The 21,438-nt window shown below is 59.2% G+C and overlaps 1 protein-coding gene across 1 annotated transcript; it reads left to right on the top strand.

Annotated features, from left to right (window-relative positions):
- The first annotated feature begins 5,732 nt into the window (after nt 1-5,732).
- Nucleotides 5,733-19,713, top strand: RSPO1 (R-spondin 1). Its single transcript, XM_026103697.2, has 7 exons — nt 5,733-5,789; nt 5,913-6,242; nt 12,710-13,106; nt 15,236-15,427; nt 16,992-17,141; nt 17,899-18,087; nt 18,935-19,713. The coding sequence occupies exons 3-7, from the start codon at nt 13,013-13,015 to the stop codon at nt 19,090-19,092; spliced, it is 783 nt and encodes a 260-aa protein (XP_025959482.1). The 5' UTR covers nt 5,733-5,789; nt 5,913-6,242; nt 12,710-13,012; the 3' UTR covers nt 19,093-19,713.
- The last annotated feature ends 1,725 nt before the right edge of the window (nt 19,714-21,438 follow it).

The raw sequence follows: 21,438 nt of genomic DNA, 5'->3' as shown, positions 1-21,438 counted from the left end.
GTCCCCTGGCCTTGCGGAGCAGCCGCTCCCCGCGCGGCATCGCAGCCCATTCCCGAGACTCACAGCGTGAGGGAAAAGGCTGTGGGCACACGCGTCCACGTTTGCCCGCGGTTTCGCGCTGTCGCACTCCGGAGGGCTGTGCCTGGTGTGCGGGGAGGGAAGGCGGGAGGGCTGGCGGGGAGGGGGACGGAGAAGGTGCGCTGGCAAACCCGCCGGCCTGGTGGGCTTTTATAGGCAGAAGAAAACGAGTAAAATGGGAGATAGCCAGCAGAGGGCAATGCAGAGGGCAGCGCAGAGGGCAGCGCTCAGCGAGAGGCACGGAGCAACGCAGAGGGCAACGTGCAGGGCGACGCACACAGCGATGCAGAGGGCAATGCTCAGGGCAATGCTCAGGGCAATGCACACAGTGATGCAGAGGGCAACGTGCAGGGCAATGCTCAGGGCAATGCACACAGCGATGCAGAGGGCGACGTGCAGGGCAATGCTCAGGGCAATGCACACAGCGATGCAGAGGGTGACGTGCAGGGCAATGCTCAGGGCAATGCACACAGCGATGCAGAGGGCGACGTGCAGGGCAATGCTCAGGGCAATGCACACAGCGATGCAGAGGGCGACGTGCAGGGCAATGCTCAGGGCAATGCACACAACGATGCAGAGGGCAACGTGCAGGGCAATGCTCAGGGCAATGCACACAACGATGCAGAGGGCAACGTGCAGGGCAATGCTCAGGGCAATGCACACAGCGATGCAGAGGGCGACGTGCAGGGCAATGCTCAGGGCAATGCACACAGCGATGCAGAGGGCAGCGCAGAGGGCAGCACTCAGGGCAATGCACACAGTGATGCACAGGGCAACCGCGGGGACGCAGGGCAGGTGCCTGGCTGTGGCTGTCGCCAGCAGTGGTACAGCAATACCCTGTAGAAATCCAGCTCCAGGAACAGGTACAAAGTGAGAAAAATAACACGGAGAAGGCGTCACCGCTGGTCTGTGCCCCTGTGGGCGCCTGGCGCGTCCCCGTCCCCGTCCCCGGGGGATGCTGGCGAGGCGCAGGCAGAACAGCCCCTGGCTTCAGCCGCCCGCCCTCCCTCCTGCCCAGCGTCAGAAATTCTGGGGAAACAAGACCTGCAGGAGGAATTGCAGAGGCTCCTGCCTCGACGAGGACGCCGCGCTGCCGCCCTGCCGGGGCTCGCTGCTGGCTTGCCTCGAGGAGCCGGGGAGATCCATCCCACTGTGATCGGTAACAATATTGGGATTAAATTAGCTTCCCTGCGTTGCGGAGGGGTCAGCGTGAGGCCCCCTGGTTAATCCAGCCGGCCAAAGAGCACCGAAGCCTCCCTGCACCGGGAAAGGAAAACAACAGGGTCTGTTTGCAATCCGCAGCGCTAATTCAAACAGCATTCCTCAAACGACGGGGGAAGAAGGCCACCGGAGCCGGCGAGCGGGAGGAGCGCTTCCCGACACGCACGGAGCATCCCTCCCTGGGGAGAGGCAGAAGGGAGGGTGCACGGCGCCGGGAAGCCCGGGGCGCAGCGGCAGTGCCGAGCCGCGGGGCGCCTGCCCAGCACACCGGGGCCTCGGGCGGACGGACCTGCGCTGCCTTTACCCCAGAATAGTTTTAGGCGGAAGCAATTTTTGCTGCTGTGCAACTCGCTGCCCGAGCAGCATTACCTCACCGGGAGAGGGAAACTCCCTGAGCAGCCCACGAGCGAAACGCTCCCCAACGGCCGCTCGAGCGCGGCGGATGCGCTGCAGCTCGCGGCACGTCCCGTGAGTAATGCCACCCAGCAGAAGAGCCAGCCCTACCCGCCCCGCTGGGGAGAGACATGCCTCCGCGCTCCTGGGGACATCCGCCCTGCTTTCCTCTCCCCGGTGTCCCTGCGGAGGGAACGGTCCCTGGTCGCGATCCCCGCAAGGATCCCGTTTGCCCCCACGTCCCCCCCGGCGCGGCTCCAGCAGGTTGTGTTAAAAACCTGACAGTTATTTCTGCAACTCGAGCAGTTGCTTGTGCAATGTCAGGCGCTCGGGATCACCGCATGACGGGGGACCCAGGGCTGCAGGCGTCCCGGTGTCATCAAAGCAACGGCCCGGGCTCTCCGTCCGCCTTCTGACACCAGACCTCGTGCCGGGGAGGGGCGCGGAGAAACGCCACGGCCCCCGACCCAGCGCCGAGCGCTCCAGGGACGATGCGAAAGGTCCCCCCTCTCCCCCCGCTGTCTCAGCGAGCGTCGTCTTTGCCTTCTGCCCGGGCTGAGATGTTATCGAGGCTGGCGAGGCGCTGGGGATGAGTAATGCCTCGTGCTGCCAGCCGGAGCTGGCAGGCGCTGGTGCCGGCTCTGCGCGCGGGGCCGAGGTGGGACCGGCGGAGCCCCGGGGCTGGTGCCAGTGCCGGTGCCGGGGCTGGTGCCGGAGCGGCCGGCGGGAAGCGGCCAGCAGCACGGCTGGCGTGCCGGCTCTGTGCGGGGGCGAGGCGGCAGCGCTGCCCGTCCCGGAGCGGGACGAGATCCCCGGAGAGCCCTTTCCTGGGCGGACGCGAGCGGCAGGGGCGCGGGGCTGGGACCAGAGCTGGGTGAACTGGGACGAACGGGCGGCAGGGAGGGAAGCAGACCCCAGCGCTGGCTCTGGAGACGCTCTGCCGCTGCTCCCGGGGGGAGTCCCAGCCTCTGCCATCCCTCCCGGAGCGGTGTCCCCGCCGTGGGCCCTGGGCAGCCCCGGTCCCCCAAGCGCGGCCCCGAAGCGGCTGCTGGCAGCGTCCGGCACTGAGCGACCCGTGGTGCGAGCGGCGCCGTCCCGCGCTGCGAAGGCCTCCCTCGCCCTTCCCGGTGTCGGCTGGAGACAGGAACGCCGTCTCTGTGCCGCCCCGGGCACGAGACCGGCTGTGGGTCCAGTGTGGAGGCTTTTTATCTTGCTTTAGCAAAGCGAGCAAAGGTAGTTACGGTGCAAACCCCATCATTAATCCTCGTGACAGCTACAGCCGGCGCTCGGCTCCCGCTGCAGTCAGCGGGGAGACAGCCCGGTGCTGCGCTGCGCTGATCCGCTTGCTGCTGCAGGAGCAAATCTTGCAAGTGCTTTCTCAGGCAACTCGATTTAGCATTTCAGCAGCTTGAAAGCAGGAGGAAAAGCTGCCGGGGCGACGCACCCCACGTCTGCGGCACGCCGCGGGCAGGAGGGAGCCCGAGCCCTGGGCAAGCCGAGGTCGCCGGGGCCCCGCGTGGGCTCAGCCCGGCACCCGCCCGGCCGCGGCGGTGCAGGCGGCAGCAGGACGCTCCCTCCGGCAGTGCTGCCTCCGGCCTGGAGCTGCCCCGCGTCGGCGCCCCGCGGAAACCGTGGCGTTCCTCGCCCTTTCCTGCGGGAGGGAAACAGGCTGCTTAGGATTAATTTAGGATCAGCCTCGACAGCCATTAGCTGGAGGAAAACAAAACGGTGAATTAGCTGCCTGTCAGAAGGGGAAGAAATGTGTGACTCGATGCTGGATTTATGGTGGAGGGTGTTAAGGCAGGATTTAGCGTGATTTACCGTCCTCGGCAGCGGTGCCTTCCAGCTGCGGGGAGCCGGCGAGTCGCTCTCCTCCGCCGTGGCCGGGCGCGCTGTGCTGCACGCTCGCCGCCGATGCGCCGGCAGCCCCGTCCGTGCAGCTGCGTTTGCCGGCGTCTCCGGGCTGCAGGGTTTATTGCTCCGTTATAAACATTTGCTCCAGACTGAAACTCGATCTACAGCTGTCAACTGGCATTGCCGTGCTCCGAGAAAGATTAGGGAGAAGGAGGTCTGGCTAGCCAGTGCGAGTGTGAAAACAGCAGATCTTCGTGTCTGTGAGATTTACAGTGTTACAATCAATTAAGTGATTTTGTCCCGGAGCGACATTTGATGGTACTTAAGAACTCCCTGTAACAGAAAGTAAGAAATCCCAAATATAAATAGAAAGGATGTTTAATACGGAGAAGAACAACAGTGACCACTTAGCATCTGTCTGATATTCAAAACATATTCACTAACGCTCCTGCGAGATAGCAGTGATCTCAGAAGGTATCATTTACACGGAGGAAACCAGGGACATTTAACAAGGTGCCAAAGAAAACTCGGGATGAATAAAACTTCTGTGTACAAGTGCATTAACACAAGCACGGTGCGAAGGAAGAGCCGCGCGGTGAGTCACCCCGTCGGGGACCGCCGTGCGCCCGTGCCGTCCCGCCAGCCCCGGGGAGCAGGCGAGTGCGGAGGTTTGACTCATCACGGAAGGACGGCGGCACCTGCTCGAGTGGATCTCGCACCTCTAACGAGCGCTACAGCGTGTGCGCATGGTCGGAGGGGCTGACCGCTTCCCCGGGAGCAGCGGAGCCATCCGGGAGCAGCCGGCAGCGCAGCTGACAGCCGAGGGCCGCTCGTGCGAGGGCGGCGAGGGCTGCGAGGGCGGCTCGTGCGAGGGCAGCGAGGGCGGTGAGAGCGGCTCGGCGCGCGGAGGCGAGGCGCTGGCAGCCGGCAGCGAGGGGCTGGAAGCCCAGCCGGGGCTGCCCCGGCTCCAGAGCCCAGGGGCAGAGGTGGCCAAGCTCTGGGCCCTTCTCCTCGTCCTGCCCCATGGTGCTGCAGCTGGGGCTGCTTGGCTGCACCGGCTGCCCTGGGTGCACTGGGTGCACTGGGTGCCCTGGTTACACTGGTTGCACCGGGTGCCCTGGGTGCACTGGGTGCCCTGGGTGCCCTGGCTGCCCGGGGTGCCCTGGCTACGCTGGCTGCACCGGGTGCCCTGGGTGCACTGGCTGCACCGGGTGCCCTGGCTACGCTGGCTGCACCGGGTGCCCTGGCTGCACTGGCTGCAGCGGGTGCCCTGGCTACGCTGGCTGCACTGGGTGCCCTGGGTGCCCTGGGTGCCCAGGGTGCCCTGGCTACGCTGGCTACGCTGGGCGCACTGGGCGCAGCTCCTTCTGCAGCTCCCCGGACTCCTGCCCATCGCAGGCCGCTGGCTTTGGCTCTGGGGAGCCACTTTGTTGGGTCATCACCAAATTACCTTTCTGTAGAGAACCGGGAAGGCAACGCTGCTGATTTTTGCAGCGCCCGCAAAGGCCGCAGCCCCGGGTACCTCCAGAGAGAGGACCCCGGGGCGGCGAGGCCGGGAAGCGTCCGAGGGGGCAGGCTTCGTGCGGCAGGTTTGCAGACGGAGGGAGCGCGGCGGCGGAGGGAGCAGCAGCCCCTGGCCCGGCGCGGGGCCGGTGGAGCAGGCGGAGCGGGGAGCGGGGCGGCAGTCCTCCCCGCGCCGGGGCCGGCCGCGCTGGGCATCTCTCGGGCGCTTCTGCCCCGTCCCGACGCGGCTGGCGAGCAGGTACCAGCCTGCGGCCTCGCCGCCGCGATCGCGACCTCCTTCGCGTGAGCGTTTCCTCCTGCTGCACAGCCAGGGGTTGGAAAATCACCAGGCTTTAAAGCTCATCGCCTTAGTGTCTTCCCCCCTCCAGAGGATAATAAGCTGCTTTTAATATTTTACATGTTTATTGACAGATGCAGTTGTGACAGCTGATGACTGCATGTGCCAGTTACCACTGAAATGTTAGTAATAACTTGGAATTAACAGTCATAAATAAAAGAGACTACAAAGAAAACTAGATGTTGTGTCACTCTGCAGTAATTTACTGAGACCCTGTTGGCTCTGGATGCAACGCTGGAAGGTCCTTTGTGGAGCTCCAGTCCGGGTTTTGCAACAGCCACAATATTTTGGCTGGATATTGTCTTAGGAGGTGGTACTAGTGGGGTGGAATTCCCTCATGCAGGAGTTTGCACTGGATGCCTTTACAAAGCTGGATACTCTGGTAATAATAATAATAAACCCCCTACTCCCTGAATGGGGATGGAGTCTATGGCATTGAAACCAGGATTTATTAATGTGCAAATTGCTCTGATATGATCACATACTTTCTGCTTTGCATACACAGGGAGCAGCGTGGGCTGATGGAGCATGAACTAGCCTGGGCGATCTTTACGAGCTGAAATCCTGCACATCGCAGAAGGGCTTGTTTCTCTGCGCAAAGCCTGGGGAGCTCTTAGAAACCTGCCGTAGGAGACAAGTGAACAAAACCCCCAGACCCAAATGCACCAGACTTCTCCATGAACTCGCCATGAATGGTTGGGTTTTTTTTTGACAGAAGCGTGCACGTAACCTTCTCTGGAAGAACCGAGGATTTTTGTAGTTGGTCTTGTAGTACTTTAAAACCGAGCAACCAGTAGAGTCTTGCCGGCAGGGATGAGGGAGTGACAAGGCGGAGGTAAGGGTTTCCGAGTGCATGCTTGTTTGGATGGAGCGCTCGCCCCGCGGGCTGCCGCAGAGGCAGGCGAGCCCACAGCCGCCCCGCGCGTCCCCTGCCCCGGGGCGAGCGGTGCTCGTGGGAGCGGGGCTGCCGCGCCGCCCCGTTGCCCGGCCAGCTCCCGCGGCGCTTAGCGACGTTTCTCGCCCGTGGGAGCTCGCTCCCGGTGCGGGACGCAGAGCCCGGCGCAGCCGGCGGTGGCACCGTGCCCACCTTCCCTGCCGGCGCCCGGGGCCGGGGCCGTGCGCCCGGCCGGGACGGCTGCGGAGCTGCCCTGCGGCACAGCGGCGATGCAGCCGCCCCGACGGCAGCAGCTGCGGGGGAGCGGGCTGAATGCCTGCCCCGGCGGCGCTGGGGGCTCAGGCAGCGACCACGGCCGTGGCCGGAGGCCGCACCGGCACGGGGGGCAGCGCTGCGGGGGCTTGCGTGGGGGCTCGGCTGCCGCCGGGGAGCTCTGGAGCCTGGTGGAGGCTCGGATTAGCCCAAACCGTCCTGCCCGTCCTCCGCGCGGCCGGGCCGGGGCTGCCGCGTGTCCCAAAACGCGGGCGTGGGGGAATTTTCACCCCTGGATCCCCGTGGTTTCGCAGGGGCTCAGGCTCCCGCGCGCCTTGGCGCTGACTCTCCGGAGGGGCGACGGGCGTTCAGGCGATGCAGCTTGGGCTCAGAGCCGCGTCGCACGAGAGGGCAGTGCTGGCAGAAGCGCACGTTGCACGGCGTGGCGGGGACGGAGCCTTTGCTCTCCTGCACGCGCCGGCGGCCACCAGTGCAGAGTCCTCGAACCTGGAGGTCCGTGCGCTGGGGACACGGCTGAGCAGCGCTCTCTGCGGTGGCACAGCTCATGCTGGGCTCCCCAGGGCTCAGCGCTGGGTCCCTCCGCACCGACCCCGCCTCAGCAGCATCCCTCCGTGCCGGCGGCAGGGGCTGCCGCGAGCCCCCTCCAAGGGGCAGGCGCAAGTCTGTGTGCAGCTTGGCTCGCACCGATGCCCGGTGTGGAGAAGGCTCGGGCGGTCCCTGCCCACCGCCTTCCACTAACCGACCTCCCCGTCCTGCCCAAAGCTGAGTTTGTTTTTCCCAGTTGTGTTTTTCCTTCTGCTCCTGGAAACAGCGCCGTTCTCCAGGGCTCCGCACGGCTCAGGTTTCCCAGGCAGTGGCATTTCGGGGGGAGAGCCAGCGCACTGGGAATCCCTGTAGGAAGCTCGCACTCGGCAGATGCTTCCTTCGCACGCGACCACGACGCTGTGCGGAAGCCCCAGGTGCTGTTTGGGGCATCAGCCCCAGGCTTCGTCTCTGCTTTTGGCTGGAGAAGCTGATTAGCACAGCGGCTTGTGGCTTGCTGGGCTCCTGCGAGCCCTGGCAAATTGCTTTTAAAAAGCGTGCATTCAAAGCCAATCGTAGGACATTGCTGCAAGCCCTTGTTTGGACGCATTTATGCTGAAATTGGAGGGGAACCACGTACTGGACAGAACAGGTGCCTGTTCGTGTGGGAAGAGGAGCCCTTCGGCAGCCTGCTCTGGTTTTACGCCTGGTTTTGCGCTTGACCACTGCGGTCCCCATGCTCCCGGGTCCCAGGGAGCGGGGCTTGCACCCTGCACGGTGCGCATCAGCTCTGCCTCTCTCCCCAGAAGGCTGCTGGGCACTTCGCTGCGCGGCAATGCGACTTTTAAGGGTTGTTTGGAAGCTCTTCTGATGGAAGAGCTACATTCTCGGTGCCACCTGCTCCTGCTTTGGTCTGAAACTTGGTCTGGTTGGAAAATCCTGGTCTGCAGTCTGATTTGCCTGCTACAGCTCTAGTGCCTTCCTCACCAGCTGGCATGTGCTAAGAGTGTTCCTGAACTTTAGGAAGGCTTAAAACTACGCAAAGCTGCAGCTAATGAGAATAGGCTTGATTGCTTAGCGACCCCAGCTAAACGCCAGGCAGCTGCTGCCCCGCGGTGCCGCAGGGAGGGCTCAGGGCATCTTCGGGTGCTGCTCGATTTCTGTGCGAAGGACCTCGCGGTTCGGAGCGGACAGGAGGACCGCCGGCCTCCCGGCCACGCGCCAGCGCTCGCAGCCGGCTGCACGGCCCCGGTGCTCCCGTTTCCCTCCAGACCAACCGCGCCGCCTGCGTTAGAGGCACGAACGGGTCATGAAAATCTCCCAGTAAAAAACTCCCCGACGTTTTACAAGGCGGAAGCACAAGCACTCCCGGGGAGACGGCAGTGATGTGTCGGTCCCGGCGGCGCTTGGAGGAGCCTCCGCGCCGGGTGCCGCAGCGGCAGCCTGGAGAGCCGCTGGCCCGGGAGCCGGCGGCCGAGCCGTGCCGGGCCCCGGGGAGCACCGCGGCTGGGAGCAGCCCGGCGGGCGCCCGGCCGGGACGTGCTCCCCGCTAGCAGGGTCACGGCAGACCCGAGGAGCGGCCGCGCAGAAGCCGGTGGAAGGAGTCAGACCTCAACAATGCTGCGGAGAGCTCTGCTGCCAGATCGTTTTTTATTACTTTATTTTCTCAGTGAAGTTTATGGGCTAGGGATTTTGCAGAACTTGGCACTTGGATATCATATCAAATGAAGACCTTCTGGTTCGGAAATTTGACTTAATGCAGCCGTCTTTTATTGCTTCAAGGATTAAGCAGAACAAAGTGGCTCTGCGTGTGCACGCAGGGAGATGCTTGCTGGCCGGCGGCCGTGAGACGCCCCGCGGCAGCAGCAACGACCAAGCCGTGCATACGTGGGACCTTCTTCCGCGAGGGGGTTCAACGTGCTCCTCACGCGGCACGGCAGCGCTAGCGCTGCTTTACCGGCAGAGAAAACACCCCTTAGACAGGGAGAAAGAGAGGGAGACGTTCCCAGTGAGCATTAGAAACTCGGCGGCAGGTTCTGCCCGGGACTGGGGCCACCTCGTGCCTCCCCGGTCTCGCCCTCCCCGTCCCAAACCGAAGCATGATAGGCTCGTGCATGGGCTCCTGCTTTTCCGAAAGGTCCCTCCTCCCCCCAAAAGGATGCTGAGCCGTGCTGGGGGAGCCGCTCAGCCCTCTCCCTGGCAGGGCCACCCGGGAGGTGAAAAATGAGATGCCGAAAGCAGCCCCTGCCCGGGAAAGCAGGGCTGGTGCATCCCGTCCAGGTGCTACGCGGGGAGTGACGCGGCGCGGGATGGGGATCTGGGCTCTGGCAGCAGCAGTGCGGGAGACGTCCTGCCTGGAGATGTTCCCCAAGAATAAGGAATTACTGGCTGTTGCCGCTATGCTCTTCTCACGGTGCTGCAGCTCCAGCAGCATCCATACGTGCACCACGCTGGGGGCTCCGAAACCGCTGCTGCGAGGGGAGAAACCACCCGCCGTCCACCTGAGACACCCCGCACTCGCGGCTGGCTGCTTCTCATTAGCTTCTCCTCCTCCTCCTCCTCCTCCTCCTCCTCCTCCTCCTGCCCCCTCCAGCCACCTCAGATCATGGGGGCACCGCTGCCCTTACACAACGGGCTCACAGAAAGGGTATACAAAGCTTGGGGAATCTGCCAAACCTTGTCTCGTCTTCGTTCCTGCCTGCAAATGTCTTTGCGGGTATCAGTGGGAGTTTTCACTAGACTGGTAAATTTTAAGCAAACATTGCAAGAATGAATGGCAAGCAAATTTTGACCGCTGTGTTGCAGGAGCCGACAGTGTGCAGCTACTCTAAGTCTTGTGCTTGCACCAGCAGCGATGTGGGGCTGTGCAGCAAATCATCCACATGCCAAAATCAGAGCAGCCTAAGCTTGAAATATGCTGTAGCAAGAGAATGTGAGGAACTGAAAACAAAATTGGAAAAATGAATAAATTTATGGAATCTGTTCTCCTTGCATAAAAACAGGCTGCCAAGGTGAAATTCATCAGGCAGTGGGATGCAACTCAATTTATCCCCCTAGCCCGAGGTCCCGGAGACTGAGATTCCCCAGCATTCATAGCTGACGGCTGTGGGCAGCCAACCTGCACTGCCACGTGCCCTTCCCGGGCTTCCTTATTGCTGCTGCTGCGATCGGACTTTGTCCTGCCTCCAGTCCTCGCCCAAGCATCTGGTCCTTCTCTCCTGGCTTCAGTAAACCTTTGGAGAGCCCGTTTACATTACTGATAGCTTGATACATTGGGCAAGAGGCAATATATCAGCAAATTGGTTATTGTGGATTAGGTCTCAAATACCCCAGAGATATAACGTTGGTCTGCCTCACCTTGTGTGTAGGAGGACTAATGGTAAATTATCTGAATGGTTTACATTTTCTGGTTTGCATTGGAGCTCACAAGGACCAATTTATCCTGATTGAATTGCAAACAAGGCTTACTGTCATCTCGGATGCAGGGGCCAGGTCTCTCTATAAATGAATCCAGAGCAATTCGGGTTACCCCAAATTCTTCCTGTCGATGGGATAATGGCATAAATCCTGCTAATGTTTAGACTGGAAATTGTTTGAAGCAACCTGAGCTCGACTGATGGCCTCAATAGCATAAAGAGCCATAGTCTGTGTCCCGGGGTGAGGGCAGGGAGAGCTGCAAACCCAGCTCCTGCTGCAGCCTCCGCCGTGGGCATGGTGCGGACACAGGCGCTGCACGGGCGAGCTGCAGGGGAGGTTTCGAAACACGGGAAATTTGCTCGTGATCGATCTTGGCACCGGCTTTCCATCGCCCAGGATGCCGGTAGCTCTGCTGCGCGAGTGGGCAGCTGTTGCCGGAGGAGCAGGCTCTCTCTGGGCTAGAGTGCGAGGAAATAGTGGGGGAAAAGTACGCGTTCACGCGGTCTGTGTTCATGGGCTCCAGTTCTCCCGGCGTGCTCCCCTGCCCCTTGCACTGAACAAGCCCAAGAGACGGGGATACGGAGCTGAGGCACAAGCTTCCTGCTGGCTCTTGGCACGCTGGGGAAGTACGTGCTCCCTCAGACGGTTCCTGCTGCTGTCTCTACAGAAAACAGAGTTTGCCTCAACAGTGAGTGTTGTGTAAATACTGAAGAACCGGAGCAGGTTCAGCGTGTACTTCCTGAGAGCGCCCGCTTTACCGGGACGCCTACTGCAGTTAGAGCACGAAGCTCCCTCCACCTCAGCCAGCTCTAAGCACTAATCTGGGGGAACGTGGGCCGGGCCGGGCCGCGGTGCTGCTCGGGGCGGTCAGCGGTGCCCACGCACCCGCCCCGCCGAGCACCGGCCCCTCGCGCCCCGCAGCCAGCGTCGTCGTTCTCGCACCATCTGCACCGGCCGTTTGGGGCATCGGCGATTGCGTGGTTGTTATAAAGGGATTAAAACCATTTTCTGTTTCACTTGACCTCCCAGAGTGAATGTTGTCGCCTTTATTCCCCCACAGCGGCAGTAGTTGGCGGGGCTTTGCTTTGCCGGCTGCATAAAGAAGCGCCTGCCCCGGCTTGCTGTGTCAGAGCTCCTGCTTCGCCTGGACGTCTCACTTCCTCCGCTCCCCGACGCACAACGCGCAGAAAAGTCACCTCCACGGTCATTTCCCAAAGCGAAGCAGGACAGTGCTCCTGCGGCAGCCCCGTCGCCTGGATTCGAGCGAGGCGGCCGGCTCTGCGCGCCCCACGGCCGCTCACCCCGTCGGGCTGCAGCCTGCTCCTCGCGGGAGCCGTGCCGGCTCTGCCCGGGACCCGGACGGGTCCAAGTGCATTTTATAATGGACAACACGTTGTCCTTTTGCAGCACTTTTTCCCCATGAAACCCGCTGCCGCAGGATTGGATAGAGATGGAAAACTGGGGGAAATGGCCATTCCCATGGGTGACGGCAATGCTCCAGGTCACCCTAAATCACTCCGTGTCGGAAAGGCTGCAGAGCCTCCCGCTCCCCCGCTCAAGCCGCCCCATACCAAGGGTCTGCCGCAAGCACGGGAAGGGAGCTGCACCGTCCCAGGCAGCGTTTGGGCACACGGGGAGCACAGGGCCCCGCGGGAAGCATTGACCCTTCCCTGCCGTTTCGGGGGAGCGGGCGTTGAGCAGCTTGGAAGCTCCCTCGGAGCAGCAAGGCGGCATTTCAGCCCGCTCCCGGGATGAGCCCACCCCGTCTCTGGTTGGGACGGCAGGATCACCCTGTGTCCGGCTCCATCAGCAGCCCCAGAGCTGCCCGCTTGATGGGAAACAGCTCGCGGGCTTGGCAGTCCGCAGAGGCCATCTGCTCCTCGATGAGCGGAGGCCGCGGAGGACTGCCACTGTTTTAAGCAAGTTACAGCTATAACTGCACGCAACAACGGCAGATGGCAAAACTGCATCACACATTTCTACAGGAAAATCACGTGCTAATTGCTGCTGAGCAGAGCAGTGACTTGCAGACAAGCATGGTGGGCAATCTCCTCCACGCAGCTCCACGTGCTGCTTCTCCAGTTTCATTTTAGGGCTTTTGTGCCCCCTCGCTGCAGCGCCCAGCTGAGCCCTTGCAGGAATGATGCAAAGCAGTGTTTATTATTTGGTAAAGTTAATGTTCTTTTCCTTTCCAGCTGCTGTGCACGCACGTGGACACTACACACAGCTAACGCTCGCAGCCCGAGCCCCCAGATGGGACTAGACCCACACTCCGGCGCTCCTTATGGGGTTGACAGCAGAATCATGTTACCTGCGACCTAAGCTGTCTGTGGCTGATGTTACCGTCTGCGGATATGGTCCTGCACCAGGCTTCGTGCACAGACACTCAGCCCTGATCCAGCCCAAGACTTACTAGCAGCAGCAGACCGAGATCCCCAGCTGCAGACCGGACCCCCGACCACCCTGCGACATAGGGGCGGCAGCGCTGGAGAGTTACTATGCAGCTTGGACTCCTTGTGGCGGTGGTTTTTCTAAGCTCCATGGATCTAACAGGCAGCAGCAAAGTGCTGAAGGGCAAGAGGCAAAGACGAAGTACGTATGAAACGCTTTTCTCCTATTTCCTGCTGTACTATTGATACAGATAGTGAATTTACGTAATGCACAGAGCCAGTGCCCTCCCTTGCCCTGCTCCCACGTTAACGACACGCAGTAACTCATCCTGCAGGCGATTGCCCTGTGCCCTGACAGCAATTACCCCGTGGGCACCTCCAGGACGGGTGGGAAGGAGCCGTGCCAAAGGCTGGGGCGCTCAGCTGGCAGTAGCCAGCGCTTCCTCGCACTTGGAGCGAGCTGGGAATTGCAGCCGAGCAGTTCACTCCTCAGAGCAGAGCCAGGGTCAGCTTCTCTTCCTGCAGTGCTGGGGCTCACCTCGACCCTCCCTCCGTCCCGTGCCCTGCAGGCGTGGGTCTGGCCGTGCACGTTGCTGCCCAGCCTTCCCCACCGCTGCAGCGGGGACCCCCGAGCAGAGGAGCCCAGCTGCTCCCCAGCCAGCCCCGTCCCTGTCCCGGTGCCGCTCAGCATCGGCTCACGCAGCAGGACTATCATCACTCGTGCACACCCAAAAAGAGAGAAAGAAAGAGATAGAAAGAAAGAAAGAAAGAAAGCAAGCTTGCAAGCAGGAGCACGTGCATGTCTCTGGAGCAGCCCTTCCTCCCACACTCATCATCAGCCAGCCCTACAGCCCTGCTCCTGCTTTTATAAGCTCAGTGAGGCCAGCTGGGCACCTGCCCCAGCTCCTGCCCCGGCTCCCGCTCTCGCCCCGACCTCGCGCTGGGGCTGCTCCAGGGACAGCGCTCGCCCTGCAGTCACCCAGGGCGGCACCAGGCCCAAACCAGCGCCAGCTCGGCCGCTGGGGCAGGAGGCAGAGCCAAAGCCACTGGATGCAGTGCAGCTAAAGGTGCCTGGTTTGGGGAGGACTGAGGGTGCAGAAAGGGCAGTTTTTAATCATCCCCGGCAGCTGGGGTGTTCCCTGGCCGGTTGCACTCAGTGACTAACACGGGCAACCTGTGTTAATTGGCTCCAGCATCACCACATGGGTTTGCCCTCGTTTGTGCAAGCTGGTTTTAACCCTGGTTTACATTAAAACCAGTTTAAACTAAGTTTTATAAAAATCTTCTTATATTAAAACTGCAAGTGTTGAGCTCCATGAAAAGAGGGGAAAACTGGTGTCGTGGCCCCGAGGTGCCAGCGGCATGTGATGAGGCCGTGCCATGCACTGTGCACGGGGACGCACCGGGGCTCCCGGCTCGGGGACGCTGGCACACCGCGGGGGCCACGGTCCGGACCTGGTGAGCAGCCCCCGGCCAGCACGAGCATCTGCTCCCTGCGGGCAGGAACCGGCTCTGCTTTCTGTTTCATTTTCTGAGGCTGGAGCCGCCTCCGTGCCCCTGGCAGGACCCCGCGGAGCCCCAGCCACGTCACCGCCGAGCAAGCGCGGGAGCTGCTGGGATTTCGGATCGCCGCGGGAGGGAGAGGGAAGTTTTCTTACCTCTTGGTCTGGCACGAGTGCTCTGGTGGTCCGTGCTTGCTTTTGAAGGCTAGTAAACATAGCGCTTAAAATAATACATTTGTAAATACACAGCCCTTCTATAAACAAGGATGCTGCTTGCATAATAAACTAATAAAAATAACCTGCATTCTAGCCTGCAAAGAAAGCTATTGCTTTCAAAACAAGCAGCATTTTGTATGATAATTAAAAGCAGAAAATTCTCAAGACACGGGATTGAGTATTTTTCTTGGACTGGACCTACACGCTGAGAACACATCTCTATTTTGAGAGCAGTGAAATCTCTGGTGTTGCCAGGCACGATTAGCGTAAGGGGGACACAGCGCGCTCGAACGCGGGACTCTTGCTGCAGCCGCTCGCGGGTGCCTCCTCGGGAGCCTGGCGCAGCGCCGTCCCGGGCTGGAAGGATGCGGAGGAGACTCGGGGCGCGCGTCCCCCTGCTCCTGCCGGGGGTCCCCAGCCCGTCACCATCCCCTGCGGGGCCGGGAGCCCGGCGGGGGCCAGCGCCGGTGGAGGCTGCTTGTAACTCACGGCTGCTTTTGGATCCCGGCGCTAATCGCCCCGATGCCGGTGCAGGCGCCCGGAGGCCGCCGGGCGCGGGGCGGCTTGTCCTCTGAGGGCTGCTGACCGCCCGGGCTCTCTCTTGCCGTTCCAGTTAGCACCGAGCTCAGTCAGGGCTGCGCCAGAGGCTGCGACCTGTGCTCCGAGTTCAACGGGTGCCTGAGATGCTCCCCCAAGCTCTTCATCCTTCTGGAGAGGAACGACATCCGACAGATCGGGATTTGCCTGCCGTCTTGTCCGCTGGGATACTTTGGCCTTCGCAATACAGACATGAACAAGTGCATCAGTGAGTACCGGGGCCGGGAGGGAAGGGGCGAGGCTTGGGGGGTGTCAGCGCCTTGCCGTAGATTATGTCGCCCCGGGTCAGGTAGGAAGAAACGCCGTCATTATGTCAAAGGGGGGACAGGGATCTGCCCAGGGGACAGTCCCCATAAAATGACTCCTTTACAGCGATGTTGCCTAAGGCACCTTGGTGTGCGGCGTTTCCGCACTCGCTGCGGTCGGCATGGCTGTGCCGGGGCTGGGGTCAGCCTCCCTGCACGGCCGCTCTGCCGCAGGCACGGGCTGCTTCCCAGCGCACCGCCGGAGAAGGAGGACGCTCCAAGGAGCCTCCGTCTCCCACACCACCTGCTGATAGCTCCTGCCAAACCAAGGTCAAGAAAAGCAGTAAAATTAATTCATGTGGGCTTGGAAAAGCCCATATAAATTGTCAACAGAGAAGGATAAATTGCAGGATATTGGCCTATCAATGACATGAAAAACCTATCGAGCATCCACTGCCTGTACCTCAGCCCTTCCGGGCACCTTCTGACTTGAACGTTGGCCTCTCCATCTCTCTTGGTCTCAGACGGCCTCTGCGGACGTCTGTGCTGTTGGCACGGCCGGTCATCCCGCAGAGCAGAGTGCCGACAGCAGAGGCTCCAGGGCTGGGTTTCCCTCTAGCGAAACGCTCCACGCCATACAGACACACTGGACAGGGCTGTCTTGCAGGACATTTGGGTAGCTGTTACCAGACTGCCAGGCTGGCATCCTCCTTCTTCAGGAGGAAGCAGAAGGAGGGAAATCTCTTCAGCTTTTAAGGAATTACTTGCACAAGTACCATTTCTTCTATCTTCTGCCATTCCCCATAAATAAGCAGCTGTCTGAAAGAGATCCTCAGTCTGGAGCTGCCTCTTTCAGCCAGAGCACTGGAAAGGAAGCTGGACATGGAAAAATGCAATCATTTCCCTGGCAGCTTCATGCAAGCCACCCTCATGGCCAGCTTTCCATCTAACTCAGTTTTATTGCAGCCTATACTGAAGCTGCAGCTGGAGCAGTTGATACCGGCCTTTATTCTTTGCACTTTTCCACTTTGGCTGACTGATGCTTAAGCTGAGCACCAGCCCAAACCTTTTCCACCCTCTCTGATTTGGTTCTGGTGGTGGCTGCTGCTGGCGCTCAGAGCTGTAGCACAGTGGCTCTGCGCTGCATCAAGGAACAGTGCAAAGAAAACTGACTTCTGAGTAGCACGAGCCAGACCCAGCAGGACGTTCAGAGACTCGCCTGGCTGTTTGCAGCTCTCGTTAGCTGTCGAGTCAAGTACGTCCTGAGCCTCTTGGGGTTCGCTACGCTGCGGCCCAAGCCTGCTGCCCGCCTGCCGGACTCGGGCTGCTGGCCCCGCTGAAGCAGCCGCGACCCGTGTCGCTCCGCCGCTCCCTGCAGCTGCCCTGCACGGAGGTGCCCGCCCTCGGCTCGGCGTACCGGCCGTACCTCGGTGCCGGGCACGGCTCCCGTACGCCGCACGCGCAGCCTGGCCTGCCAGCTGGTTTGCTCACGTCAGACTACATGATGGCTTTGTGTTTTCTCCCCAGAATGCAAAATTGAGAACTGTGAGTCCTGTTTCAGTCGAAACTTTTGCACAAAATGTAAGGAAGGTTTGTATTTGCACAAAGGCAGATGTTACGTCACATGCCCCGAAGGCTACTCCGCTGCCAACGGCACCATGGAGTGCAGCAGTCCTGGTAAGCAGCGCTCGGGCAGCTTTCCCTCACCTTTCTAGGCGTACATTGGGCCCCGCAGCACCTATAGCCCCCCACCCGTTTTGTCTGTCAGGAGGCGATCACTTGTCTGCATTTTTCTGCTTTCACTCTCAGTCTTTTCTCCTGGCAATCGTGGAGTGTACACACGACCTCCGCGGTGCGAGCTCCAGTCTGGCCTAACAGAAACATGTCTGAACCCCTTGTCCAGTCCCTGCTGTGCAAAACAGTGAAAAAAGGAACTGAGTGTTAGTTTGCTTTTCAGTGGTTGAGTATTTGCGCATACAAAAACCTTCAGAAACTCTCCACCACATGACGCTTACATTTACAGTTGCGGCGTAAGAGGTAGTTTCCCTGTTGCTGTTTCAAAGGCCGGTTTGGAGGATGCCAACACACCCTTCAGAGACCACGTCTCGCTGCAGCAGCGGTCTGGGGGGTGATGGCAGGGCCAGAGACCCAGGTGTCGGGAGCGCAGAGCTCTCTGGAAAACCACCCTGCACGAGGAATAGCACCGCACCGCTCCTGCCGCTTGTTTGTGAAGTGTGACGCAGAGTTTTTGCCATATGTTAAGAAAGAGGGTGTCTTGCAAACTTAAGAAGCTGCTGGGGAAACACACGTATCCTTTAAAGCTGACATGGGGAGGGGTGTGGGAGAGGTGGGACGGTGTGGAAGGGCTCCCGGAGGTACCGAGGCGGCAATGGAGAAAGGAGAATGACGCCTGGCCTCTCTTGTGATCCGGCAGCACAATGTGAAATGAGTGAGTGGGGTCCCTGGGGCCCCTGCTCCAAGAAGAGGAAGCTGTGTGGCTTCAAGAAGGGCAACGAGGATCGAACGCGGAGGGTCCTGCAGGCCCCCTCTGGGGACGCGTCCCTGTGTCCTGCCACCACGGAGGTGCGCAGATGCACCGTGCAGAAGAACCAGTGCCCCGAAGGTGAGCGAGCTGCCGAAACGTGCGGCCCCTCGGCGGCACGGAGAGCGGGCGGCGCGGTGCGGTTCCCGTCCGGGCCCCCACGGAGCTCTGAGGGAGCCCGGCACCAGGCAGCGGCTAGAGCCCCCGGGGAAGCGGCACAGAGCTCTGCGAGGGGGAGCCTCAGCACGGCCTGCACGTTTGCTGTGTCTTCTCACACGCTTTAGCTTCTTCACTGGACACAGAGCAAATAAGGCAGACGGGCAAGGCAGCTGAAGGTGCAAGCCCATGCGTGATGTGGCGATGGGAGTCACCTTCTCCAGCCCCTTGCAGAAACGCTAAGGCCTGTGCTTCTCCCAGGAATTAGGGTGTCTTGAGGATGAGCAGTGGTTTGGTCATCCTCTTACGAGATGGACAAGGATTGCAGTCGGGATGCTGTTTTGAGGGAAACTGGTTCTAAGCAGTGACTAACAACACAGAGATAAAACACTGGGAAAGGGGAGGTGCATTTCGGTAACTCCGATGTGCACGGTCATGTGCGTGTTATGCTATGGGGCTTGCTATGTAACAGCAGAGAAACGCAGGTCTTAAAAGTTCTGCCCGAGACTGAAAATTACACACCTAACTCCAGATTTGAGCTTCCTCCCCTGTTTATCTTTAGGCAACAGCTCTAAATATAAATACCAGTTTGGCAGATAGGCCTGTTCTTCCACCACCTCTCTGTCCTTGCAGAGGAGATGTGCATGCCTGTCGCACGCCTTTCGAGCGAAGTCAGGGAGCCCACGTGCCGGCCGGGCCAGTGTGCCAGCTAGCTGGGCAAACACGTTCCTTCTGCCGGAGAGCCTCACTGCTGCCCTTTGCTTTACTGCAGGGAAAAGAAAGAAAAAAGAAGAGCAAGGAAAGCAAGATAATATGAATGGAAACAGAAATCGAAAAGACACCAAAGATGCTAAGTCTGGCACCAAGAAGAGGAAGAGCAAACAGAGAGGGGCTGTGGTCCCCGCGACATCTGCTAGCCCTACCCAATAGCTGCCCCTTTACGTCACCTGACGGCAAGACTTCATTGCTGCTATGTATATGAAAGCTTTATTGAACCAGAGCACTGCTACACCACACGTACACATGTTCAGAAAGACAGACATATACTCCTAGACTCACTCACAGACCCGACAGAAACCACCTACACAAGTACTCACGGAGGCTGCACACACAGGAGCCAGGACTGCAAAGGCACGCTCCCGCGAAGAGGAGTGCGAGCGGACACGCAAGGGAGCCCGAGTCCCACGAGAGCCGCAGCGGGGAGCTGGGGGAGGCAAGGTGGAGTATGAATCAGAGCGAGGAACATAGACGTGAGTATTCGTGACAAAATGCCTCAGTTCAAAATCAGCTACGTAGCCCCAGTATACTACGGCTCCAGCCAGATGGACAAGACTGGAATTGAATATCTCCTCTTGCAAATGATGGAACCTGAAATCATGCAAAGGCGGTGGCCTCTTTCTCTTCCCCCCACCCTTTATTTTGTGTTTTAAGCTGTATGACTTTATCATTGAGAATACATGTTAAACGTTTGTGATAAGAGGTCAGTGGTATCTGCCCTGAATCTGCTTCAAAGAGTTATTTCAAATTAAAAAACAAAAACCAAAATGACAACCAGCTTCCTGAGTGTGTGGTTCATGCGTTGGCCCCTATGGAGGCTGGTGTCCCACAGGACAGAGACTCACTTGTGGAAGGGAAACTCTCAAAAGCTTTAAGAAAATCCCAGAAAATGTTGCCAGCTGCATTGCAGCCACAAATCAGTCATAATTCACTCTCAGAATCCCAGCTGTGTTCCAATAAGCCCCCTGAGGAATTTCCCATTAAAGGATCCAGTTAACATGCAGCAAATTGAGCAAATGAGAGGTTACAAGAAACCACAGGTTGCTTAAACGTTGCGACTTTGCTTGTACGGTCACAGCTACAAGACTCCCTTCCCGGGCTAGGGACACACTTGCCCATTTGTCCAGACACCACTCACATGTGTGGTAGGAGGGAACGAAGGTGGGAGGGGGAAGGCACAGCTCAGGCTCTGCAGAAGAAACACCAACTTTTACGTTTAATAGAAGCTACCGGTCTCCGTGTCACCAACTGGAATTTCCTGGATCCAGCACAAACGCTCCTTCTCTGCAAGAACTGACAACAGGGCGGAGGAACCAGGATGAAGACTGCTGGATAGAGACTTAGTGAGCCTGGAGTCGGGTACACACTTCACACTGCCTTTTTTCACATGTACCCTTGACAGTGTAATGAGGTGGCACATTGCTCAGTTTCCCTTGTATTTCAAAATGTGCTTCCTTGATATAAATATCTGCATACATTTAATTCCTTTAAAGTTCAGCAAAAAATCTCTGATCCCGAGGCATGGAGCCAGGTGAGCTGCCACGGTTCCCAGAGCTGCGTGCCCTGGGGAGCATCAGTGGTGAGCCGCTGGAGTTCTTGGCTCCCTGGGAAGGCAATGACTCCACAGCTAACCTTGGTGAATGAAATTACTGCTATGCTTGCTTTCGTACCACCCTCTCTGCCTCGTGGTCATGGCAGAGGGCAGAAACAGCCAGGGATTTCTCTGAATACCTGCGGGAGGAAGCTCCCCGGGCACGTGGCGTGCACGGCTCCTTGGTCGGAGAAGCTGCCTTCCCCGGCTCGGCCAGTCCTGGTGCTCTTCTGCGAGCAGTGCGCGTTGTCGTGCACTTACCGAGAATTCAGACCGTTACAATGCTAGCAAAAGGCAGCAAAACTCTCTCTTTGCCCTGTTCACTTTGCTGCTATTTTGACGTAGTTCAGAATGTGGGAGCTGCATAGTTGTTTCAGCTCCAGAGCTGTACCAAGCTCTCCGTGACTGCTTCGCTGGCAGCAAAGCCTTTCAGCCCATCATCCACTTTGTGTTTAAGTAAACAAGAAGCCGTTATATCTTTTAAAGGGGATTCCATTTCAGCACAATGATAAACGACCAGCATACCAAGCACGGAGAGAAAGAGGTTCTTAAAAGGCATCCTTCGAATTGTTTATGGATCATGTTCAGACGATTCCTGAAGGCCTCCCAGTTGAAAGATCAGATCTCATTTTATTTTCTAGCCTCAGCTAGCCTGTGAGATAAGTATTTTGTTTGTGTCATGGCATTGCATGTAACCAGAATCTTTTTTTCCCTTCTGCTATTTAGCAGCAATAATCAGTAACCCTTTCATGAACCTCAGCTTGCTAATTCATACACTGCTCCTTCCCTCCTGCTTCAGTATCTCAATCCAGTTCTCAACAAGGATTAGAGAAGAGAAAGTGCATTAGTAAGGTTTTATACCACTAAGGTTCTGCCAACTGACTGGATTCCCTACAGTAACTCATGTC

This window comes from Dromaius novaehollandiae, chromosome 23 (assembly GCF_036370855.1).
Source record: "Dromaius novaehollandiae isolate bDroNov1 chromosome 23, bDroNov1.hap1, whole genome shotgun sequence".
Lineage (NCBI taxonomy): Eukaryota > Metazoa > Chordata > Aves > Casuariiformes > Dromaiidae > Dromaius > Dromaius novaehollandiae.
Note: the sequence above shows the minus strand (reverse complement) of the source record. Positions and strands in the feature narration are given on the sequence as shown.

Excerpts from the sequence above, each read along its gene's own strand:
- RSPO1 (XM_026103697.2), top strand. The coding sequence starts at position 13,013 with ATGCAGCTTGGACTCCTTGTGGCGGTGGTTTTTCTAAGCTCCATGGAT. Across the intron at positions 15,428-16,991 it reads AGACATGAACAAGTGCATCA|AATGCAAAATTGAGAACTGT; the intron begins GTGAGTACCGGG and ends TTTTCTCCCCAG. Across the intron at positions 18,088-18,934 it reads GAAGAACCAGTGCCCCGAAG|GGAAAAGAAAGAAAAAAGAA; the intron begins GTGAGCGAGCTG and ends GCTTTACTGCAG.